The sequence below is a fragment of the Corvus kubaryi genome, unplaced genomic scaffold, assembly GCF_017639235.1.
Source record: "Corvus kubaryi isolate FWS band 111438036 unplaced genomic scaffold, C.kubaryi_AGA036_p1.0 69, whole genome shotgun sequence".
NCBI lineage: Eukaryota > Metazoa > Chordata > Aves > Passeriformes > Corvidae > Corvus > Corvus kubaryi.
This window is the reverse complement of record NW_024582057.1, coordinates 6,698,663-6,724,758: the sequence shown is the minus strand read 5'-3', so window position 1 is coordinate 6,724,758 and position 26,096 is coordinate 6,698,663. Positions and strand designations below refer to the sequence as shown.

The following is a 26,096-nucleotide window of genomic DNA, read 5'->3' as shown; positions in this document are numbered from 1 at the left end:
CCCCCCCCCAAGACTGTTGTCAAATTTGGCATACCTCTTTAAGTAAACATTAGCTTTGTAAATGGCATTGGTTCAGTGTTTAATGGAATGCAGGAACTGTGTCAGCAATAATTATAAAGGTAGGATGCAAGTGAATTGACAGGAGAGTTAAAACAGATTAAACCTTCAGCGCATAATATTTATGTGCAGGCTTTCTGGGTACTGCGATAACAATGGCCGTGTTATATACACTTCACACTTACTTCTTTCACCACTCAGGGACTATGAGTCCAGTTGCTTTGTGGTTGATTTGGTTATCTCTTCATTTTCAGGGAATAAAAAAATGGCTGTGGGAGTTTATGTAGTGATAAAATGAACAACAATGGGAGTTTGTTAGGGACAGGACAGGGAGGGGGTGGTTTCAGGATTTTGTCAGAAGTAATTTCTAATTGCAGGATGTTTTTTTAATGAGTAGGCACATGTACTACTCCTTGATGTAGAGAGCAAAGACAGTATGGGGAGAACTAAGGCCAGGGGCAGATGTGAAAAACTCCTAGTGCTTATAATATTCTTGCTGACAAAATCTGACTGCCTCATATCCACTGGTGTTTTTTGCTTCTGGGGAACCCACGATTTGGTTGGGAGCTGGACCTTGACCACAAGGAAATTGAGGTTGGGTGAAACTGTGTGTCACTTACTGAATGCAGAGTGGACGTGACCTGTCATGCTGCAGAGCTCACATTCCAAATATTTAAAAGGCAATAGGCTTCGTGGACGTATTGGCCAAATGTTGCTGCATAGCCCTTACTGCCTGCAGCATAGCTTTGATTGTTTAATGCCATGTTTTATGTGAGAAGCCCTTGTTTAGCTGGATTTGGGATTTGAGAACTTAGGAAAAACAAGAAATCACAGCAATAAAGTGTGGGTAGGAAAAGACGGTGCTTCTGCATTTTCCTTCAGGGCTACCTGACTGTGAAGGGGGTGTAAAAGTGTCGTAAGTGTTGAACCTGTTTGAGGTCTTCCTCCTCTGAACCTTTCTCCCCTTTAAGGAGCACTTGTTTTCCTTTTAAAACAGTCTGTCCCTTGTAACAGCTTTGAAAAATCAGTGACAGTTTATGGAAAGGCAGTGTGAGGAAGATTCACGCACAGGTATTTCAGTGGTGTGCACTAGTATGTTTTAAGCAGTGGTTATAAAAGGTGCTATTTTTACATTTGTTTGCTGCTTAGGTGAGATTTAGCCTCTCCATGTCACTGTTTTTTTAGAAAATGTTATTTATTTTAATAGTACTTTTCAGTAAAAATGAAATGGTGTAATGCCATTGAAATATTTTTGGTTGGACACTGAAAAGGTTTTCGCAAGGCTGTGGTCTCAGCTGCCGTTCTGCCATCTGCCCATGTGAGATTGTCAGTTCTCATATTCTTTAAACTTCAGTGGACTTACTAGCCAGAAACTGGTAGAAAGTGACTGTGACCGAAATGGCCTTTTGTGGTGATAGGTTTTAATGCACTGTGGCTTTGTTTTGCATTTAGCAGGTTCTTGGTATCATAGGATGAGAGGAAAGAGGATGTCCCAGTGCAAGCAGAATGCTAGTTCTTAAGCTTGCAGCAGTCAGTAAGTGATTTCTGTTTTCTTCCTTTCCTTTCCAGGTGTGACATCTGTTGTATTACCTTTCGAACTCATCGGGGCTTACTGCGCCATAATGCAGTTATCCACAAGCAGCTTCCCAGAGATCCCATGGGGAAGCCTTTCATTCAGAACAACCCTTCGATTCCAGCAGGCTTCCATGACTTGGGATTCACAGACTTCTCCTGTAGGAAGTTCCCCCGCATTTCTCAGGTACTCTCTGTTCTTCATAGCCTAAGGTATGAGGTGCTACAGTGCTTATCTGATGAACTCATCCAAAGATTTGTCCTGCGTGTAGAATATTTTGTGGAAAGCACATCACCACTGTTTGTGTAGGCTTCAAACACTTTATGCTTTTACTTTTTCTTTTTTAATCTAAAGAATATTGGCACTGGAGTTTTTTTTCACCATTCCAGTGGATAACTATCAGTGTAAAGATACATAAAAAGATTTTAAAGGAAGACTTTGGTCTTGCCCCTTTGAGTCTACCCAAAAAATCCTACATCTGAAATCAATAGGGAGTACACATGGTAAGGAAGACATTATTTATTTTAGTTTACTCTAACAAGGATGTAGTTAGGGTGTGAAAGTTTTTATTACAAAAAACTTTGAGCAGTTGCCTTACTAACTAAACAGTGACATCTTCAGTGATTTCCTCACAAAACACTCCACAGTGTTCCTCATGTAAGGTTTGAGGGTTTTGCACCTTTGAGGTACAGTGACTGGGGAAAGTCAGGGAGGTAGTCTGTAAATATTTTTCTGAGAGCTGTAAAGCTTTCTGTTGGGTGGTATGATTTGTCCCTCTGTCAAACCTTGCCTGCCTTAATTAGTTTGGGTCTGGATGAAGCTGCATTTCTATTAAAAAAAAATTAACAGCACAATCCACCAGGACCATGCTTGGTTTCTGCACTTTTCTTACTCTTCTGGGATTAAAGTGTTGATTTCCAACTCTTCTGACTGCAAGGTGGTAGATTTGATATTTGCTGCTGGTCCAGGGGAGCATGTAGGTCATTCTGTCAGTCTGTTAAAAGTTTTGGTATAAAACTTACAAAATCAAAAGAAAGCACTTCTTAAATAAAGTTTATTTCTTTTGTAATTAATGACAGACATTTAAAGTTATTAAGGGATTTGAATGTTGGTATTTTCCTTTTGTAATAATTTTGCTTTCACTGTGAGAGAAGACTTACGAAGTATTTAGAGCCTATAAAGATCTTGCCAGCCCTCTACTAGTATTTTTCTTGGGAGAATAAATGTAATCAGACTTCCCTAACCAAAACCACTCTGCTTTAGTCTCTGAGTTTCACTGATCTGCTTTTGGAGGATTTTATTTTGGTTGGTTTATATTGTTTTGCCTTCTTGGATGCTTTTTTTTTTTTCCCCCCTTTTGTTGCTCTCCTTCTGGCTTCTCTGTAATAGAGCTAAACGAGATAGTCTACTGCCCAGCTTCCTTGCTGTGTAGTGTACTGAGGTTCCTGTCCTGTCAGTGACACAAGAGAAGTTTCTGATAGGGAAGTTTAGGATGGAAGAGAATTTGAGAGTCTGAACAGCCTTCTGAAGGAGTTTACCTTTATAGAGGGGAACTTTTGGAGAATCAGCCCTTAATTCAGATATACCCATTTGGAGACCAAAGGCTATGGAGCAGGAATATCTCCATGCTAGGTAGGTGGTGGCTGCTCTAAACCCCTTAACTTAGTGGAAGAGAGAGTGAAATGTTTTGTTTTGCAGCAGCATTTGATGCCTTTCCAGTTTGAGATTCCTACTCTAAATATTTTTGCATGTCTTGCAGGTCTGGTGTGAAACAAATTTGCGAAGGTGCATCAGTGACTTCCATCGATTTATTTGCGAGATGTGTAACAAGGCATTCCCCATGCTTTCGGCACTCAAACTGCACACAGAAACTCATGTGGTAGATCAGGGAAAAGACAAGCACAAGCCACAGTCCATGACCCCACCCAGTGAGAACCCAGACCAGAAAGCCTTCATGGCATCCTTGGGCCTACAGTACACCAAAGACATCAAACCTGTCAAGCAGGAGGACAATATACAAGATGAGGTCCAAGAAATGCAGCTCAGAGCACTGAAGAGTAACCTACCTCAGGAACCCGGCAGCACCAGTCTGCTCAGCCTCTCTCCTCTGGAAGCTGCCTCCATGGGAGGGTCATTTTCAGTCCTTCCCCCTACAAAAGAAAGCATAAAGCTTCTCTCGCTGCAGCCTTTCCAGAAGGGTTTTATTATCCAGCCTGACAGCAGTATTGTGGTGAAACCCATCTCCAATGAGTCTGCCATTGAGCTAGCAGACATTCAGCAGATCTTGAAGATGGCTTCTTCTGCTCCTCCTCAGATCAGTCTTCCTCCACTTTCTAAGGCACCTTCTGTCCCTGTGCAGTCAATTTTCAAGCATATGCCACCACTGAAGCCAAAGCCTTTGGTAACACCCCGAACAGTTGTCGCAACCTCTACACCTCCTCCTCTTATCAGTGCCCAGCAAGCCTCCCCTGGCTGCATCAGCCCAAGTCTCCCACCTCCCCCTCTGAGGCTGATCAAGAACTCGGTGGAGTCTGCCTCCAACTCTCATCTCCCCCAACCAGGAGCCAAATCAAGTCCTTCCTCACAGTTGCTCCTCCAACCCAAAGTAGAGCCTTTAACTCAGCATGAGATGAAGACCCAGCTGGAGCAGGACAGCATCATTGAAGCTCTCCTGCCTCTGAGTATGGAAGCCAAGATCAAGCAAGAAGTCACAGAGGGAGACCTCAAAGCCATCATCGCAGGGGCAGCGAACAAGAAGACCCCGACCATGAGGAAAGTTTTGTACCCCTGCCGTTTCTGTGACCAGGTGTTTGCCTTCTCTGGTGTCCTGAGAGCTCACATCCGTTCTCACTTAGGTATTTCCCCATATCAGTGCAACATCTGTGACTACATCGCGGCTGACAAGGCAGCACTGATCCGGCACCTGCGGACGCACAGCGGGGAGAGGCCTTACATCTGTAAAATCTGCCACTACCCATTCACAGTGAAAGCTAATTGTGAGAGGCACCTGCGAAAGAAGCACCTCAAAACGACCAGGAAGGATATCGAGAAGAACATTGAATATGTCACCAGCAATGCTGCAGAGATGGTGGATGCCTTCTGCTCCCCAGACACGGTGTGCAAGCTGTGTGGAGAGGACCTGAAGCACTACCGAGCCCTCCGCATTCACATGAGGACACACAGCGGCTGCCAGAAGAAGAAGCCGTTCGAGTGCAAGGAGTGTGGCACAGCCTTTTCAGCCAAGAGGAATTGCATTCACCACATCCTCAAGCAGCACTTGCATGTGCAAGAAAAGGAGATTGAGAATTACATCTTAATGGTGGACTGCAATGCCCAGGAAAGCCAGACAGACCCTTCATTATTGGAGGACAGCACTTACATGGACCACAAGCCCATGACACCTTTCCTGGAGCCACAAAACGGCTTCTTGCTGGGAACATCATCTCACATTTCCATCAAACGTGAACCTGTGGGCAACTTCCCCATGGATTTTGATGAGCCATTGGATTTCTCTCAGAAGAGCAAAAGCCTGAGTGCTGTGCAAGTGAAGCAGGAGAACCTGTTCGGCTCATCTCTGTCCCTTTACGACTGTTCCATGGAGCCTATCGACCTGTCCATCCCCAAAATCCTGAAGAAGGATAAAGATGATGCCCCCTGTGAAGCCAGGAATCAAGAGTTGGCTGCGTCTGGGAACAGTGATAAGGCCTATAACTGTCTGCAGTGTCCTTTGGTTTTTGGTGCCAGTGGGAACTCAGAGACAAATCGGGGTGTCAGACATCCCCAGCCACTGAAAGGTTCGTTGCATTTGACTGTCCCGATCATTTCCCCGGCTCTCCCTGGCAATTCTGCCTTGCTGAGACCCCTGAGGCCTAAACCACCACCACCACCTCTCTTGCCAAAGCCTTCAGTAACTAAAGAGCTGCCACCATTGGCTTCCATCGCACAGATCATTTCATCTGTGTCTTCTGCTCCCACTTTGCTGAAAACAGAGGCTGCAGATGCCAGTCCCAAGGCAATGAGCAGCTCCACTGGGTGTGATAAATCAGGGAATGCCAAAGCTAAAGTGACAATCGTGACCACCGTTCAGAGAGACTCCAGCCTGCCCAGTGACCTGTCTCAGGCTTGTGATCCAGAGCAGTCTCCCGTTCCTGATGCTGGGTTGACTAAGAAAAGAGGTAGAAAGAAAGGAACGAAAAATAAGCCTAAACTTAGCAGTAGTGTGGATCTGGAGTCAAGTGGGGAATTTGCCAGCATAGAGAAGATGCTGGCTACCACAGACACTAAGAAATTTAGCCCATTTCTGCAGTCCACTGACAATTTCAAGGAAGAAAGTGGCAGAAATGGAACAAGTGAGGATGAGAAGGAAACTGCCAAGGATAAGCTGCTGAGAGGGAAGAAGAATGTGTACTCAGACTGCCTGCAAAATATCGCCTGTCCTTACTGTCCTCAAGTCTTTCCATGGGCACATGCCCTGCAGCGGCACATGCTCACTCACACAGGTAAGAGTGCTCTGTGCTCACAGTAGGTTGTAGCCCCTGAGAATCTTCCTTTTTCTGACGTCTGATTTGTATTCTTCATTATTATTTTGCTAATCCCTTAGCTTTTGCTGCATAGTGGTGGTGGTAGATTTTTCAGAAATGGAATAATCTCTGTGTCTTTGAGTATGAGGGGGCAGATAAAACTGTTAATACTCATTTGACTTCAGTGGCATAACTTAGTGTTGCTGGAAAGAGACTCAGGTTTCAGTTGTTCTGTTATTGTCTTGTCTTGAAGGGGAACATGTGTGTTGAATATTTCATCATGCCTTACATGGTTTGTTTGTCTGCCTCTGATGGCTGTTTTTGACTGCATCGGTAATGATAAAGAGATCTCTAACAATGAGAGACAGTAAGTGTAGAACTGTGGCTGGAAAATAATATAGTGCTTAGCATTTTTATTTTCTTGCGGTGGCTTTTATTTGACAGATCAAAGAAGGATGCGAGAAACTGCTCATCCTGAGCATTATGTAATAGCTTGCCTCTAGGGAAAGTTTCTGCTCACAGATAGACAACTAAAGGTGGGCACATGCCCTAAGATGTGGAGATGTGTATGGAATCTCTAGCATTGTACCGCTGTATAACTAACCTCAGACCTGGTGTAAACAAAAGGAGAAACTGGGTAGGGAGATTTATTCTAGGTCTGGGGTTATTTTTCATTCTTCACTATAAAGGAAATACTGCATTGAATTCTGTGCTGATTTGAAGTTCACTCATTCTTCCACCCACACTGTAATAAAGTAATTAGTAGATTCTCATCCTGCTCTAGAGGGAGAGGACAAAGCTCTACTTGCTGTTGCACCCTTTTAAGTCAGTCACAGTTGTTGATACTATTTACTTCATTATGCATTTCAACTCCTGACATAAAGAATAAAAATTAGGGATTTTTTATAAGAAACATAGGGGATTTGAGTACAGCCTTACAAAAGTTTCGGGGTTTTTGTTTTTTTTTTTTTCAAGAAAATGAGGTTTCCTGAAACAATTGATTCATGTCTGTGCTAAAGAGGGAAACCTGAAGAGGTAAAAGAGGTTAGCTAAGAGGTTTAAAGGGAATCTGAGCTGTGGAGCAGTCCCTATTACAGTTTAATTTGGGTGATGCGAGGACATAACTTGCAAGGTGTGAGTGCAACAGTGAGGCTATTGTTTTATGGTCCACAGAGACCAAATTATTTCAGCTTATTAAGCATACAGTTTATTTTGTGGTGAAGGAGAGCTCTTTACTCGTATCTCAATTGTTTTCCAACACCCTGGTCTCCAAACAAAAAATATAGTTACTGAAGAACTGTTCATGAGACAGAAAACAATGGAGAGGCTTTTCCCAGACGAAGAGGTTTGACCTGCTTATTGATGGCAGGCTTCCAAGGTAGCAGCACTGGTGTAAACCCTTAATGAAGACAGGAAAATGCACTCAGCCATGAATTATACTGGTAAAACTTGTCTCCCTTATGACCACCAGGCTTGGAAGGAGACACTGTCCTTTTAGAAAGCCTGTGCTGCAATTGCCACAGATACAGGATTTTTGGTGATACTGCATCAGTTGGCAATAGATTCCAGTTGGTGTGCTCTGGCAGTGATAATACTGAGCTCTTTTCTAGTCATTGTCTCAGTGTTGAGAGAGACTTGTTGCTGGCAGACCACCCCACAGCAAGTTTTGGCTGGCCTTGGGGCATCTGCCTTCAGATAGCAAGAGTCTTCTCATTCTAAACTGGGAGTTTTCCAGGGGCTCCCCTGTGGCAGCAGTATCGATGAGGCCTGCTGGAGGGGAGAGGGAGAGGTAAGCTGGGAAGGTGGAGGAAATTTAGGCCAAGGGAGGGGGTGCCAAAGCAGGCCCGAGGATGCATCCAGGTGGAGCAAGCCCTGTGTTTTTGTGGTGGATGTCAGGTGCTGGTGGCATGCAAGGAGTGTGGCAGCTCTGTGGTAGATGCAGCAGTTTGTTGGCTTTCTCTTCTGGATGGGCACATTGCACATTGGTTTTCTTGTGGAGAAATCGGCGGTTTTGTAGTGCAGTGCAGCGTTCCTGTCCCCACCTATTGCACAGGCAGTGACTTGTTAGCTCTGTTTTGTAAAAGGAGTTAAGAAAAAAATCTGTTCACTAATCTTATTGTAAAGAGAAAAGGGGAACTTTATTATTGTTTGTGCTTGATGGCTGCTCCCTGACCTGGGTAGAGAAAAAGGACTAACAGGCTGACGTGAATGGGATAGATGAGAGTCATGGTGGTCTGCTTCCAAACTGCAAGTGGTTGGATATGTGATCCATAGGCAATCACAGCAGGCAAGCTGACTATGTAACACTGCTATCAGAAAAACCCCAAAGCAGTTGTTTGAGCTAAAAAGCAGCAACTAGCTCTTCTATGTCCATTTGTAGAGAAGTTGTTATTGAGATAATTCATGTAAGTGGTCCAAGTTAGGATGAGAAAAAGTTACATAATTTTGAGCATTTAGGTGTTATCTGTATATTATGAGTTTTGAACTGCTGTATTCATACAGACATAAAAAGATTTTTGCAAGTGTGTCTTTCATGTTCAATAAAATTTCAACACAGAGGCTGCCTTCCATGTGGTGTCAAGATCGTATTTCCCTTTCGTGAAAGTGCAAAAATGCACATGCTACCAGTAACCCACATCCCTTACGCAACCAGAGGTATCTCCTGTGGGACGTTTTACCCTGCTTATCCTTGCCTCAGCACCACTGTGTGTTTGGTTTTTTTATTTAAAAGCATTTCCCTGAAGAAGCATACACCTTCCTCAGTGGTTTTTATTTTAATGGTGAGCTCTGGGGGACACTGGGAATTTGGCATAGCTTGGTTTTATACAGTGCCTAACACAGTAGCTGTGTTTTGTTCGAGCATGCTCGAACACTGGCTTTTAACACTTTTTCTCTTGATGTCTTTATTGTATAATTTACTTTTCTGTGTTCAACTCAGTTTGCCTTTTTTCTTTGCTCTTCCCTCCTGCTCTTGACTTTTTAAATTCTCAGAACAGTGACTAAGATGTGCCCTGCAGGTGATGCAGTTGATTTTGCTCCTTTATAGGATGCGGATCAGGCTAGGTTCAATATAAAATTACAATGATGATCTTTTTTAACCACTAGTTTGTTACAGATAACCTAATATGTTTGTTTGCAAAGAATCACTTGAATATTTTCAGAGGGATACTGGCAGGTCTTACTCAGCCCAAGATTAAATTTTCTGAAAACTGAGATTTAATGGCAGGGGAGGTTTTTTGGTTTGGTTTGGTTTTGTTTTGCTGCTACAACAGGAACAAACCATACAAAGAAATATCTATAAACAAAATAAAGGAATAAATAAATAGAATACTGTTACACCTAGCCCATGAACCTGAATGTCTTCTGTTGAATGGAAGTCACAAGTCTCATAAAAAAAAGAACTTGGAGGCATTTTTATTCTTTCCTTTTACGATTTAAGTCAAAGTGATATTGTCAACATCTTTACTTTGCAACATTTGTAGTTACCAGGGTGAATAATGTGTTTCTGCAGGACAGCAGTGGCAGGAGATACCTTAAGGACTGATCTTACATGTTGTGATTATTCAGATGACTCTTTATACTGAAAAAGACACCCTTCAAATGACTGGCTACTATGAAATGTCCAGACTAGGCTCGTCCTGCTGTGCTGTTAACCAAAATGTACAGTCAATATTTAGGCACAGATGTATTTTAATACAGGCCATGACTATTCATATGGAAAAATTTAATGAAAAAATCAAATCACATTGACTTTTTAAGTTACCTTCCAGTGAGTAAGTGTATTTTATCCGAAGAGCAGTTGCCTTTAAGGGACAAATACAGAAGGCAGAGGAAACTGCTTTTTTGAATGTTCTGGTTTTGTGCCTTTAAAGGTGACATTTTTGGAAAGCATTGCAACTCGGGGTGGGAGGATTGGAGTTTGCACAGTAAGTGGAATTTTTCTTTAGGTTTTGAGACCTCCAGCTGGGACATCTGTGTGGAAGGAAGAATATTTTATCTGTTGCAAGTATTGGTCTGTATGACAAATACTTGATTGATACAAACATTTTAAATGCTGAAAATATGAGAAAATTGTGACCTGAGATGCAGGTTGAGTTTCAAGTAATTAATGCTCAGCTAATCCTGTCATTGCGTGCTTGAAAAGAAATGTGGAAAGGAATTGGGCTATCATGAAGCAAAAAGATTTCTGCTGGACTTGGAAGTTCTGTATTTGCATTGTGAATGAAGCCAGGTAGAAGTGCAAAAAATGGTGATATTTGTAGCCATAAATTTATGGTTGAATTAGCAGGCATCTAAGAGGAAAGAGTGACTTGAAAGCCTACAAAAAAGCAGTACCATGATGCATCTAAAAAGTTGTGTTGACACTGGAAGAAAATTAAGAGAAAGAAGCAGCTCCTGAGATGTCTGTGAGATGTGGGGAATCCCTGGTACGGGTTGAGATGTTAACTAGAACAGAACCAACTTTAAGAAGATGAAAGTGAGAGAGATACCCACAGTGTTGTATCAAAGAGGCTGCTGGCTGTGGCAGAGGGTGGGTGGTGTGTATGTGTGTTTTCAGAGGTTTTGGGTGTGAGGTAGAAGGTGTGACAGGAGCTGATCTCCTTTTACAAGTAACTATCCTCTCAATCTCTTTCTTCATCACAAACATGTCTTGCAGGATAGCTTTCCTCATTGCACTGCATGATCCTGGCTTTTCTTTCAACTTTTCTTGTGTTCCGTCCCTTCCCTGTTCTAGTCATTTAAATGAATTACAGACATGAAAAGCTTTCTCCTAAGGGAAGATGATTTATTGCTTATTCAGCATATGGGCCTTGATTCCACTGAAGTCAGTGGAGAGATGCCCTGTGGCTTTGATGGGAATTGTGTCCAATTCACATAGGTGATAGGCATTACCAGAGAGAGCCTGCTGTTGAGGAGCTTGCTGTCAGGATATTGTGGTTGGTCACCAAGCAGTAACAGAGGAAAAGGAAGAAAACCAAGGAAGTTTCTTATTACACACAAAGACGGTATTCATACATTTTATCCTGTGTCAGGCCAGAAGCCCTTGCCCTGTCAAAAACGTGGTGTCATTTCTACCAAATCTAGCAGAATTTGCACAAACCTGGAGTTGCCAGTGAGGAAAAGTGTGCTTATCCCTCTGCCTAAGGAAGAGGATGTTGGATCTCACAGTGGCACACACAGTTTTTCACAGCTGTTCAGAGCACCAAGGCCAAGTTGTATTTGGTTGGGCTGAACACTGCAGACAAGCAAAGCATAAGGCTGTGAGAAGTGCCCTCCCACGTTGGAGCAGTGGTACTCTTGTCTCCAGTGGTAGCAGTAGGATGTGCTCTTTAGTGTGAGCATGTGGACGCAGCCACTTCCTCTGGCCTGTTGCTCTTAAAGTTCTGTCAGCATCCACAAGTGCTTCATTAGGGTTGTGGGTTTGAGGGCACATCCCTGCCCGCTCGCTCTACAACCTGTTTCTGGAGCTGCTGTCTGCAGGTCCTTCCAGTTGTTCTCTGAACCTGCTGATGCAGTCTGGTTTTAATTTGACTGCTGCTGCAGGCCAGGGCAGTGATCCTGGGGAGACATCAGCGATGGCTTTGGGTCCTCCTGCCTGAATGTACATGCCAGTACTATACTCAGCATCACATAGGCACGGTTTAGATTGTTTTACCGTGCGTTAATCTGCATTGAGGCCCACCTGCCATCATACTGCCCCCTCTGTCTTGACAATAGGAAAAGAGATTGGCTGTCAGATCGTGCAAGGCTTTGTTGTAGGCAAGTGAGTGGCATTTTGCCAGAAAGGAGGAGCTGACACAAAACCAAGGGTGAGCACAGTCACTCCGGGTTTACTGTGCTGACCAAATGGGATGGGTGCAAGAAGGAAGCTCAGCAGATGGTGGTACATGTCCCTTGCCTGAAAACTGCTTGCACAAGGGAGCTGTTGCTGTTAAGTTATTCACACCTCCAGTACAGACAGCGTCACTTTGTGTCACTTTGAGTTGGTTCCATGGGAGGTTTGTTGAAGTAACAAACCTAAAAGCAGCAAGAAGTTGGCTCTGTGCATCAGGGTGGTTAAAATTACAAATGAGTTATTACTCTCAACCTCAGGGTAGCTGCTGATCAGATTGCACAGAGTGTGCACAGGATTTTCCTCTTACATCTCCCTGCACCAGTTTGTTTGGGAAAGTCTGCTGTCTTGCCAGCCTCCCTCATCCTTTCTGCTTCTTTTAATACAGCAGGTTGCCTTGCAGTGATTCAGATGTGGTAGAACAGGTCTCAGTACTAGTCTGGCATTGCAATCTGCCATGCTGGGGACCTGTTACAACATGGTTTGATCTTGCCTATCATGAGGAGACTAAGTTGCCTTGTTACCACGTTAACAGCCTGTAACTTCAGAGGGCTGTAGCTCGCTATCCGCGGTGTCACGTGGGCCCATCCTGCCTATGCAGACAACAGATGGATGGCTACAGCGTGAGAGAGGAAGACTCGTGTTATGACATGATCCCCTCTGAGAACAAAAGTCTGCAGAAGGGGCTCTGCAAGTGCTCACTTCTGACCATTTACACGGCAGAATAAAACTGAAATGTCCTACTTGAGTCAATTGAAGACTTTTTTGTAGTCAGAGGGGTCCTAGAACAGCTCACCTCAGTGGGGTGAGGAAGCAAACACCTGTAAAGGCACTCAGACAAGTGCTGGTGCAGCACCTAGGGTGGGTAGGACTTGGGTGCAAGGTAGATGTTGTTCTCAGCAGCTGGCGCCGGGCTGATCAGAGTGGTTCGACCTGCCCCTGGCAGACAGGGCCTTGGGCCATGGTTGGATAACACAAAGCACTTATTGGCAGTACTGGCTCGACCTGTTCCCAACTGTTCATCCCTGCAGCTGTAGCTGACCCAGCTGCCCAAAAAAATTAAAAGGGCAAGGGGAGGGACTGGCAGTCATGAGATCAGTTCCCGGATCTGGCTGGCGGTACAACCCTAAAGGAGCGCATTGGTGCAGCTGAGGTGTGGAGCTGGCAGCATCTTCTGGGAGGCAGTGGGATAGATGCTGTTGAAATTGGATTTGCTGTCAGTGCTTCGTGCCTTCAAATAGCAGCTTTAGGCAGGAAGGAGGGAGCCCAGATCCGATAGTGCACACAGTTACAGTTACCATGTGCACTTTATAGCCCAGCTTAGCGTTCATAACTGGCTTCACCAAGCAGTGGTTAATCACGGTTCAGAATCATTCAGCAGCTTTGGACTTGTGGTCTCCCTCCACTATCCAAGAAAAAGGGATTTCCAAATCCATGGAAGTAAATTAAGGATTTGAAACTGTGGCTAAGTTTAAAATGGGGTGGGTTTTTTGGGTGCTGGCTTTAAAAGGTGGATAAAGCAGCATGCTTGGGCTCACATGCAGAGTCCTTTTGAGGGCCGTCCTTGGAACTGAGTACTCATCTGGATTTCACTGGATGCCAGAAGAAAAGGGAATGAAGGGAGATGCTTGGATGGTGTTTGGTCAGCCATAAATGAAGCAAAGCTTTAGGATGAGGTGTAAGACAGGAAGTGCAGTTCAATAAAGTGTCACTGGGAACAAGTTTACAGAGGGTTTCTTTTGGTCTTGTTTTAAACCAAAACAAAAACAGGATGGTGGTTTTGAATAGGCTTCAGAGATGAGGAGGCTGTGTAAGTGATGGGGCTTGCTCATATCCTTGCTGCATGGAGAGGAAGGGAATGGTCTAAAGTGCCTGAAGCAAACTGAGCGCATTTCACCCAGCTCACAGCAGTCAGACCGAGGGAGAGCTGTCCCGGCAGAGGCGTATGAGGAAAATGTGGAGCAGCTTAATGAATTGCCCGCTTTCATCATGTTAAAGCAGCCCTGCCTTTGTCTCCTTAGGGCTGTCTGAATGCTCCCTTCTTGCAACAAAATACAGTTGACAGAGATGTGGGATAGGAATGGGGTAAGGGATTATCTCTTACATAATAAAGAACTCACCAAGGAGAGATCCCTTTCATAAAGAGATTTGCCCCTGATGTGAGAGGGTTGAACACAACTGCTCTGTGCTACCTAGGAAAATATTTACAAAGTGAGTATATTCAACAGTGAATTTTCTGATTAGCATTTAGCAGAATTCATCTTTGCTCTAGATATCTGCCACACTGTGATCCCTCCAGAAGTCATGTGAGCCCTGGGTATAGTGGGGGACTTTTTCCAAACTTGTTATATCTCTGTGTACCTCTGAACTACATTTGTGGGTATTTCTTGGAGGACAAAGGGCTTGAAATTGTGTTTTCAGTGTCAGGCAAAGTTTAACAGCTGCTCTAGAGCCACAGCTCAGGGTAAAGCAAGAGTTACTTGCTGTTGGGGGATGGCCTGAGTGCTAGAGCTGTTGTATGAAGATACTGAAGAGATGTTGTATAGCCTGCTGGTTGTATTGTCAGCTCTACATCACACTGCATTTCTGCTGTGCTTCACCATGAGCTCAAAGTGTGGGTTTTCCCCCCCACTCTCTTCAGTGCAGTTTCCCCCATGGTAGGTGCAGTCAGATCTAGTCCTGAAAACTTTTCTTCGTGACTTTAGCTGCTCTGTTGAAGATACTGGGGAATCATACTGTGTGTTAAAGACAAAAAGTGTTTTTTTCCCAGAATTGTTTTTTTCTTTTTCCCCAGATACATTCAGTTCCATTTACTGTAAATAGTCCTTTTCTAGCTTGAATATTTTCATTTCACAAGGCATGGAGATACAGCCAATGCTCTCTCAACTGTGGGCTGATTAAATATTTAACTTGAGTGTTAGCAGTTGATGTAATGAAGGTGGCTGAATTTTAGTATTTAGAATATTTACAATAAAAATGGACGAAGATAACACCCAAAATTTTTAAGTTGACTCTGCAGGTTTAAAAGATGTTCTCCAGTTCTTGGATGGAAGTAGAAGGAGCACTGTGTGTGGGTCCAAAAAATCCCAAATTTACTACAACTGCTGCCACCTAGCGGTGGCTGCCTTGACTGTAAAATATAAAACAAGATAGGGTTATTTCAGTTAATGTAGGGAAAATAGTAAATCATCAGCTCATCTGACTGATAATGTCAACTGCTTGTACGACACCATTTCCAGTGCTCTCTTTGCTCCAGTTTCGAGGATTATATATGTGATGGGTTTTCTAACACTTCTCTTGGGATGTGAGGAGTCTTTGTCAATAAACACTTGCTTTACCAACAAAATGTTTTTCATTGCATCCTGTTTTGTCTAATAACTTCATAACATCTCAAGCTCTACTCTGTATTTCACCATAGTTCCAGGAAAAAAGAAAACCACTGGAAAAAAAGAATTAAGCCAGCAAGCTCCCCACCTGGATCAGTATCTGCTCTTTTATCTGAAATTTTTCACATTTGGTGTCCCTTTTTGTAATTTGGTTTGCACGTGTAGGAAAGCAGTTCCCTCATCTTTCTTGACACCAATAAAAGACGAAGTGGATTCTTCTGACAGGGCTGACCAAAGACTGCCACTTGATTTGTAGATAGGTTTCAGCAAAACAGTCTTTTCTTTCCACAGTTCGAAGGAAAAATGATTTCAGCTACATCTGTATAGTGGTTTCTTTCATGCAAACAGAAAAGTTTTTGGATTCTCAGATGGAGTCCTTGAGGTTTAGCTTATGAATACATCTCATGAGAAGTTCTTTTTTTCCCAGGAGCTGATGAGGCAGCAGCTGAGTTACCAGTGGTTGTTTTGTGTTGCCTTCTTCCCAGTGTTCTTACCTCCGTGCTCTTCTCCTCTTTCTCCTTTATTCTGCACATCTTTTTTGACTCTGGTGTCAGAATTGAGATCTTGAAATAGCGTCATCTTCTCTTCATTTTGGGGGAGTGACACAAACTCTGGTTGAACATGACAGGGTAACATATTCTGCTCCCATGGTTGCTGAAGAAGCGGCAGTGGGTGGGAGCCTTTACAAGTGGGTTTCTCCACTCTTGTCCTCTTGATTCACCAAGTGTAAATTCTGTGGGATAACAAATGGACTGGAAAGCATTTTACAGCCTTAGCAAGTGAAAGATGGGAAAGGGGCAAAAGAAACAGCAGGCCTTTCCCATGCATCCTGTTTCTTTCACTGCCTGGAATCAAGTGACTGCTCTGCAACATAAATCAGCCAAATTCTGGAGATGGGAATTACCCATCTGAGAGGAGCTCAGTCTCGTTGGAGGGATGTTTGCCCAGATTTGAAGGCTCAATCAAAATCCTCCTCCTTGTTTAAGATACAAGCCTGCTGGAGCTGTGTGGCCAGCAGGGTTTCTGTTGCTGCAATGGCCATGTAAGCAGGAAGAAAACAGTAGTGCAGGCCAGGCCTAACCTCTGCTGGCGTGCATGAAGCAGCTGCCCAGTGCAAGACTACCCTTGCAGCCATTCCTTGCACTGCAGAAGAAGTCCCTCATGACTATTTTGTTTACCACACACCTTCTCAGCTCCCCTACTGCTATTTCAGTTCGTCAGAAGCAGAACTGGGCTGATTCTCACCCATCCCCAAATAACCAGGATTTGGGCAAAGCAGCTCACTTTTTCACTAGCTGCAGAACCAAGTGCAGAGCTTAGGGATAACCACAGAGCAGCTCAGCTAGTCAGGAACTGCTGTTTTATGTGCAGTACATGCATGAAGTTTCCTGAGGGGCCTGTGAAACTCCCTTCTCAACCAGGAAGAGGGCAGGTCTGGTTTGTGCAGGTGAGGAGGAAGAGCACTCCCCCAAGCACATACACGTGTCAGCATGTCACTGGCCACGTCACTATGTGAGTTTTGAATGTGTTCCTTCAGGGGGGCCAGGCCCAGAAAAGCTTCAGAAGAGAAGGCCTGTGTACATTCGTGTTCCCAGGGTCTGGAGTGGGCTTTGCACTTTGTGAAGGCACACTGTTTAAATTTAAGAGTTTGTTTTTCTTGATGTCGACCTCATCTGTTTGCCTGTGCCAGTATATCACTTAGCCGTGGACCACCTATCCCTTGAAGTGTTGTCTCTTGTGCACAGGAAAATGTAGTTGCAGGCCAGGCATGCAGGAACAGAATAACAGCTGGGAAGAGGCCCAGGACACAGAGGAGAGGAAAGAAGGAGATAGAGTTCAAGCACAATTCACTGAAGAATGAGTATACTCTAAGAAAAATAATCTATTTTTGAAAATACTAGAAGCAGAAGAAGAAGAAGAAGTTAAGGAAAAATGGGAAAATCATGCATGATGTTGAATGTCAAAGTTGGGACTTCTGTTTTGAGAGTTTTAAGACATACTGGTTTTGGCTTGCTCTTACCTTGAGTGCCACTTACGGATATTCTCCTCACTCACTTTGCTTCTGATGTTTCACGTTGAAAAACCAGGAAAAAAACTCCCTCTGTATCCACTGTTTTCTGTTTGGTCAATAAAGAGTTACAGAACATCTCTCTGGGTACTATTAAGAATAGCTTTCTCCCATCTTGGTTTCCTCATGCTCTTCACTCATCTCCATCCTAACAGAGCTCATGTGGTTTCCTGCCCCTCTCCCTAATGAGCCCCCTCTGCGCTGTGCTGGCAGCCTTTCTTTGGCCAAACACACATCCTGTCAGGGGAGCATTTCCTGACCTCGCAGGGGATGAGACAGGGCAGCCTACATCTGCTTTCAGAGATCCCCATTCTCACATTCTGTAGCCTTACACACAGATCAGGGCTTGCTCGTGTGTTTTAACAGGCAGATAATTAGATGAGCAGTGAACTTTGTGTAATCCACTGTCTATGTAAACAGATCTGTTTTGATTAAAAGGTGAGATTATTTTTTGTGATAGGTCACTTCTCTGTTTGACTCCCCCAAGAAAAAGCATATTAAGAATTGCACACTATTAAGTGATGGTTCACTATCACCAGAAACACTGCTACACTTTGACATTTGTTTAATGGCCATTTATTACCACCAGTGAGAGGAGATGGGGTCAGTGTAAGTCATGTTGCAAGAGTACATTCAAACTAGTAAGTGCCTGAGAACCATCTTCTTATCTTCTGTTTTTACTCCTTGCTTAGGAAAAAACGCCTGCAATAGGAAATCTAGGCAGTTCGGAGACAAGCACATGTTGTACTGTGTCAGAGAACTTGCACTGCTCTCCTAGAGTTTCTAAATCCCTGTAGTTACTCAGCAGCTATTGGGCTTGCCAGATGAGTGTTGAAATGCAGGGTAGGTTGTGGGCTCCCTGTGCTGCCTGCTGTCAGTAAGAAGGAGGTGGGGTAGAGGACTTAAAGGAAAGTTTCAGCTTTCAGAAAGCACAGCCTGTGAAGTTCATGTCCTGGAACAATTTGTGGGAAGTGGCACTGGGGATGCAGTTACATGCCATGCATCAGCGGCAGCTTTGGCCTCCAGAGCCAGTCCAGCTTATTTCCTATTTAAAACACAGTATTTGTGTAGAGCTTGGAAGGGGTACAGCTCCAGCCTTCTGTTCTCCTTAAGCACCTTATCTGTTTTAGTTTTTTGGACATATGTTACATCTTCAGCAACATTAATGCTGCAGACAGGTAAGTAGGCAGAGGACACCATTAAGTACCACAGCTTAGGTCATTTTTGCCTTCGTGTGGGGTAACTGTGAAACAGCAAAGCCTGTTACTGCCTCTTGGCTTTCTGTTTTGATTCCAAGTGGCATTTCAGAGACTCAGGTGTGGATGAACATCCACATCTTCCACTTCTATGGTGTATACCCAGCTTTTTAAGCCAACTTCTGTATTTATGTCTGCACTAACCATTCACATTTAATTGTACCAGTTGGTTGCATGAGGCCTTTACATTTCCTTTGAAAAGCATTTCCTGCTACACAAAAGTTCATTTGGTAAATATGTGGGGTGTATATTATTTCAATCTATGTTCATATGTTTCATACACTTAGTATGTACACATACACTGACATAGTTTATTAGTAATACATCCATGTGTCTCTGGAATGGTCTATTTGTGATAGTGACCTCAGCTCTTCTTTGGTGTCTCAGCATGTTGTGTTCTCTAGCTAAATGTGATTATATTAAAAATTATTTCAAGAAGCTGCTGAGACTGTGAGTCTCCTTTGGAAAAGAAAGCATTTTGTGAAAGATTTTGTATCATCTTGTTAATTGGGTTCTGTGGTGTTTTGATATCTCTTTTCAGCTGTAAGTTACTAGCCTAGGTCACAGGCAAGAGAAACAGATGTTGGGATGCTTGATCAGAAGCATCCTGGGTCTGTGTGCAGGTTCGCTGCTGGTAGTTGGGAATTATCAGAGAGCATCCCACTGAAAGTTTCTCTGTGCTTCCTTGCAGAGAGCCAGGCTGATGCAGAGACACTAGCTGCAGGAAACCAAGTCTTGAACCTGACCTACGGAGAGAAGGAGCAGTCAGAGGAAATGACAGAGCTACCAGAGAGTGAGCGCGGCCCCAAGGAGGAGCAGAAGGCTGACTCCCTTCTGTCAGAAGAGGATGCTGAAGAAAAAGTGGATGGATATGAAGAGGGCCCTGAGGAAGATTCTGTAAGTAACAAAAGTCTTGACCTCAATTTTGCCAGCAAATTAATGGACTTCAAGCTGGCAGAGAGTGACCAGAGCGCAGGCAGCAGTTCTCAGACTGAAAGGAAACATGCCTGTGACATTTGTGGCAAAACCTTCAAGTTTGCTGGCACTCTTAGCCGTCACAAAAAGGCCCACATTCGTGAGGACAGAAAGGATGAAAGGAGCAGTGAGGATGAAAGCAAAAGCATTCAGGATGATGCAGGAGCTCCCTCGATGCAGGACTCTGGTCTTGAGCAGGAAGAGTCTCCGTTGGACTTGAAGGTAGTGGAGTCTCCTGTGGACTTTGAGGCAACAGGAAAGGAGAATGAAGAGAGCGAAAGCGTCTCTGAGGGGGAAGGCACAGAGAGAAAGTCCACTGAGAAGAGCAGTGATGACAAACCAAAGACTGATGGGGCTAAGAGTACTGCAAAAGCAGACAAAAGAAAGAAAGTCTGTACTGTGTGCAACAAGCGTTTCTGGTCTCTGCAAGATCTGACGCGACATATGCGGTCTCATACAGGTAAGAGGAGGCTTGAGGGCAGAGCAGACCATGAGGTGTCCCACCAGACTGAGGTGTGTGCTCTGGAGGTGCACCATTGCTGCTGGCACTTGAGGTTGGAGACACTGCTTTTACTCCTAAAGGTATCTGCAAGGTGTCTTCTCTGCCCCAGTCCCCCATGCTGCACACAAAGCCTATGGAGGGAGCAGGAGTTGCAACTACTGCCTTATTTTCAGCTCCCAAACTGTTTTTTCCCATGATTGCTTGCAGAGTTCAGAAGCAAGGGCAAGTGTGGAGATCCTTGGGCAGCTTCTGACTCCCTTCTTACTGTGCGTGTGGCTTTACCTCTTCCCAATATTTTGACCAGCAGTGGAGAAACCTGTTAGTGTATGATGAGGCTTCACCTCCGCGTGAACATTTAGAGAGAGAGAGAGAGAGAGAGAGAAAGAGAAAGAGTCTGGTTTTGTCTGGTGATCTGAGCCTAATATGGGTAACTTGCTGGTGATATGTGGGACCTGCTGCTTGGGTGGAAGGCAGAGATACAGTGGGCACTTGGGCAGGGAAGGTGGAACACAGGTAGTGAAACACTTGCCCAGTGACTTGACTGGGCAGTGGGATTGCTTTGTGTGATAGGCAGATGGCAGCAGTGCCTTGCAAATGAGATGAAGCCGTGAACCAGCTCAAAGGTGAATTAATCCTTCATCCTTGCTAATTATATATTTCACCTGCCTGCAAGCTGCTCTGATGTGGGAAAACCTGTGCATTTTGATATTTTGTGTCTTTTGAAGGTGCTCTCTACTGAAGACAAAATCTTTGCCATTAACCAAATATTTGTGCTGTAATTGACAGAAATGTTTAGCAAACTAACGTAAGAATAATGCCTGAACTAGACTTCAACCCTTCTAAATCATAAATACTCACCTATTGAGTGCAAAACTGACCTGTTTTCTTCTGGCTCTAGTTCCACAAGTGAAACAGGGGACAGGTCTCATTCATGTGCCTATTTTCATACAAGTGCAGAAGCTTTGGGAAAATGCTGATACCTAAAGTACTGAGCTTTACCCCCAGTGTGTGCCCATGGATGTACCCATACTCTCTGTTTTAATTGTTTTCGTTGCATGCTGGGTTATGTGGGCTTTGTCAGTATGTTTTTTTCCTGTTTGTTTCTCTTTCTTACTTGACACTGAAGGATGTTTTAACATAGAATAGGTGTGGAATAGGAACCTGGCACAGTACTTTCTTCAAATTTAATTAATGTAACTAATGACCTACCCCCACTGTCAGATCAATGTATTTTCAGCTAAGAATTTTGTACAAATGCTGTGGGTTGACTTCTCCTTGTGTCCTTCCCACTTGTTCAACTATATTGGGAAATTCTTGCACATTGCTTATACTTCAGTATTAATGTGTGAGGTTTTTAAAAGATACCTGTAAGGTTTTGGGATTTATTTACTCAGAAGAGGAACATTTGGGACACACTGAAGTGTGCAAGAAACCTCTGCCTACCTACCACGTCTCATTCTGATGCTCATTGGCACAAGATGGTGTCTCGATGGAATTGCAGCACTGAAGAGTCTTTAAGAGGCACAGTTGAAAAGGGAGGACAGGTTGGGTGTGGGACCTTTGGTTCTTCAGGGCAGACAGGACCTTGGGGCACTGTGCGTGGTTAGTATTTTGGGAGAATTTTGTCTGTGGGGCCGTGGTCACTGTTTTCCAGTGAGTTCTGCTTAGGAAACAGACATCTCTCTCCACATGTGTCTGGGGCTGACGTGCAGCAGGGAGCCCACGTGGTAGGCTGGTTTCATAAAGGCTTTTGAGTTCCAGAGATCCACTGTAAACTTTTTCCAGAAAAGTTGCTGACTAAATTAGACAGGATGCTAGTGAGCACCTTGTGCTTAAGGTCTTCCTCCCTGCTTAGTGCAGGGCTTTGCCAAGCTTGTAGCTATCTCAAGACACTTAGGTTTGATACTCCATTTGTGCCATAGGCATTTACCTGTATTCCTGCTTGCACTCCATCAGCTAGTGTGCTAGTACAGAGGCAAAAAATCTGCATAAATGTGATATTTGATGTAGGTGCTGAATTTCCAAAGCGCAAAGTGTTCTACACTGCTTGAAACAAGAGGGAGGCACTTGTGTGACCTCACAGCTGACTCTCTGTTGTAATTCTCTTCCAGGTGAGAGACCTTACAAGTGTCAAACCTGCGAACGGACCTTCACTCTGAAGCACAGCCTGGTCCGTCACCAGCGCATCCACCAGAAAGTCAAAAATGCCCGAAACCACAGTAAGGAGAGCGACAAGGAGGAGACGCAGTCGAGGTGCGGAGAAGACAGTGAGAATGAGTCCAGCCACAGCGGCGCCAACCCCATCTCTGAAAGCGAGTGCGACTCCGCGGGGGGCATCGGTAGCAACTCGTCCCTCATGGGGAGCCGGAACGAGCCCCTGGTCGGCACGGTCATGGACTCGCCCGGTGGAGAGGAGAGGAGCAGCGCCTGCCTCGCCGAGCCCACCAAGAGCGCGCAGAAACAGATGGCAGAAGACCAGGAACCACGGGGCGGCTCCGAGCATGAGAGGCCCTCAGGTTTCATCCAAGACTTGCTGGAGATGCACAACGCGCCGTCTCCCATGAATCACATCCTGGCCTCTGCAGACAGTGCACCTCAGCTCGTGGGGGTGGAATGACTTGCTAGGAGGTTGGACCTGTCTCAGCAGGCAAACTGAAGCTAGCAGAGCAAGGTTTCTGGAGTCTGGTTTTGGAAGAGCGACCTTAACAGCTACGGGGAGAGTATGGCAGACTGGACATGGTGCCATATGCCTTTCAGTATAAAAATGCAAGAGACTACAGTATATACTGATTTGAGTGCCTTACTACTTTATTAGATCTTTTGGTATTATAGATTTTTTCAAAAATGATTTTAATATTTTAAAGAATTATTTGGAGAGGACCCTTTTTCATTTAAGCATTAATGTTACCTTTTGTATTGGTGTGCGTGAGCTTGTTCTTGTATATCTGTGATAGTCGCTGTGTTTGTTCTCTGAGCTGGAAATGGGGCAGTGGGGTGGGAGGCCCTTGGATACCATAGCCAATAACTGGAAGAAAAATGATGTGAATTTCATATGAACTAGTCAGAGGAGATGCAGAGGAGACGTTGATTTATTGGTTTTTTTTCTCAGTAGATGTTCTTGCATTTGCCACATAGTGGAGCATTAAGCCTGTTCCAGGCCTGAACAACGTGGCAGTTGAAGGTGTTCAAAGTGGTTCAAGCCAAAAGCAGGAAACACAAATGAATTTCAACCTCATGCTTGTTTCCACTTTTCAGCATTAGAAGTGGTCTTCTAAATCCTAGGGGTTTTTTCTGGCCGTCATGGACTGAGCGTGTATACAGAGAAGAGTTACATAGCAACGTAACCTATGGAAATTATGCACCCGCTGTTACATATGTTTGATTTGCTTCAGTATATTATTATTATTATTATTTTATTATTATTTTATAAATCCATCAGTTCACTTGTCTCTGCAGTCAGCAGAAGCCAATGGGCAATATTTGCCCACGGAGATGCGTAGCACAGCTTGGATCCCGTCTCGGAGTGTTCTTGACTCATCGCTTTCACCAGCTCCTCCTCCTGTTGTTGCAGCTCTTCTACTGTACTTTACATGAACCCCTTCCTCCGACCGGAGCGTCCCGTGGAGGCCAGCGAGGTATCGTCCCCCGTGCGGGGGCACATCTCCCTCCTGGCGGGTGGGTGTGGGTGTGGGTGCGAGTGTGCGACAGCGGGGCCGCGCGGGGCCCCGGGTGCGTGAGAGAGGCACCGCGAGTGCCGCAGTGACCTCGCTGCCGTCACGTTGGCGACAGCCCGCGTCACTCACAGAGCAAAGTTATTCCGTCTTCCAGTCGAAAGCAAGAGAGAAATGCGAGCCTTGCCCTCGTCTTGCTTCTGTCGTGTTCTAGAGCAAGAAAATACTACTGGTAATAAAACTACAGATATACGACATGTTAAAAGTAAATAAAATAAATTTAAAAAAAAAAAAGAAGAAAGAAATTCTTCCTGAGATTTTGGGGTTGATGCTTGAAGACTTGAGGTGTGTGTCTAAATTTCATATCAGTAATTTAACCCCTTTAATGCTGGCAGCTGGAATTTCTCCCTTTGGCTCCTGTTGCCGGCAACAGGTGACACTCCAGCCACCAATATTGAAGGGGTTAAGCGAAATGTATCCTACTGTAGCTGCGCATTTTTAGGAGTGCCCAGCATTTTTGTTGTCCTTGTTGTTGTTGTCGTTATTGTTGTTTGTTAATTGTCCTTCAGTCATGACCTCTGGGACAGACAGAGCCATAATAGCATTGCCGGAGCCTCACTGTGCTATTCCACCACTGCAGCCCCCAGCCCAGCCCGCACTGTGACCCTCCCTCCTTCCCACCGCAGAATCGCTTTTCCTGCTCTCACCAGACATGGAGGAAGTGGGCCTCGGACCCAGTCTATATTATATAATATATATATCTATATATAGCTATATATTAAAAATTCTCGGAAAAATTTCTGGAGACTGAAATCTCACTGTCCAGAATTCAAAGGAAGAGAAGCGTTCTTGAGTAATATTCTTGCAAATAGAATAAGAAAAAATGGTTGAGGTATATGTGATTTCTATTTTTCTGTGTTTTGGGTTTTTTTTTTTTGAATTTTAAATAGGGATGTTTGAACCAGTTCAGAAACGAAGCTAATGCCAGATATAGATAAATCAATCACAACCAATGATTCATTTGAAACTCTACCCAGGTGCATTCTACTTAATTAAAACCAGTTCACGCATCCCTTAAATTGTTATTACTATTATAATTATAATAATAATTATTATTATTATTTGGGGTATTTTTTGGTTTTTGTAATTTTTTGTTTGTTTATTTTGGCATTGTTGTTTTGTTGTTTTTGGTTTTTATTTTTTGCAACTCTCCACACTAAACTGCGCAATACTGTGGGGGAGAAGCCATTACTAAACTATATGCTGCAGAACAATGTAGCAAGTAATTAATTCCCAGCAGCCTGCCGGGACATCTGCTAGCAATAATCACTATTGATTTAAAGCTTTATTTAGCCTTTATCTATATCCTAGTAGAGTATAAGGTCTTGCCACATTTTATTGACATTTTTATTAGTTGAGTTTGACTGAGAACTGTTGCTGTTGTTGGGGTTTTTTTTGTTTCCCCTCCTCCCCCAATATTAAACTGTGAAATTTATAATGTGTTTAAACTATGGGTGAATCTTAGGCTTTAGTTTGCATGTTCAGCTAATTTGTCTCTATACAATTTTCGTTTGAATCTTTTTATTTTTTTTTCCTCTCTCAGGGCTTTTACAAAAAACAAACAAAAAAAAAACAAAAACAAAACAAAAAGAAAACAAAAAAAAAATCTTCTAAAATTCTTTTGCCTGAGTTGCAATGGACTTAACATGGAGATAATTCAATCACTACATTAAGCACTTGACTGTGAAAGCGCAAAAAAAAATAAAGGAAAAAAAAGAAAAAAAAGAGAGAACCTTGTTTGAGGCTGTTGTGAAATAACTTTAGGGGGCTATGTGACAGTCTGATTCCATTTTCAGAATGATTCATCTTCTCTCTCCTCTCTGTGTGTCTCCTTTCTCTCTCTTCTCTCTCCACGAAGGAAGTTTAATCCTAGTGATTTCATCCCATGCAGGAAACAGTAATAAATGTGTAGAATTCATATTTTTCTAAAGGGAACTTAAACTGCTGCTACGAATTGTGTACAAGACTGGTTTATGCCACATGAACAGAGAATCACACATTGTTTTGGTACTTTTATTCCTCTTTTTTTTCAGTTGTACAGTACTTCCAAATTCAAAATAAAAAGTAAAACTTGTTCTGTATCAAACCATCTAAGCAATAAAATGTTATATTTAAAAATTACAGGTTATGAAATGGACGTGGCTCTTCTTGTGGGTTTGTGGTGACTTGTTCTCAGCCTTAGCTCTGCTGAAGGA

General features: G+C 43.8%; 1 protein-coding gene across 6 annotated transcripts in view; it reads left to right on the top strand.

The window, feature by feature from the left end:
• Positions 1-26,022, top strand: part of RREB1 (ras responsive element binding protein 1) — a 122,341-nt gene extending 96,319 nt beyond the window's left edge. For 5 of the 6 annotated variants that reach the window (XM_042049073.1, XM_042049075.1, XM_042049074.1 and 2 more), the window contains 4 exons: positions 1,627-1,816; positions 3,390-6,129; positions 19,385-20,128; positions 22,282-26,022. In XM_042049073.1, coding sequence (XP_041905007.1) covers positions 1,627-1,816; positions 3,390-6,129; positions 19,385-20,128; positions 22,282-22,787 — 4,180 coding nt within the window. In that variant the 3' untranslated portion in view covers positions 22,788-26,022. The remainder of the gene's footprint in view (positions 1-1,626; positions 1,817-3,389; positions 6,130-19,384; positions 20,129-22,281) is intronic. The other variant, XM_042049078.1, reaches the window with a different exon arrangement.
• The last annotated feature ends 74 nt before the right edge of the window (positions 26,023-26,096 follow it).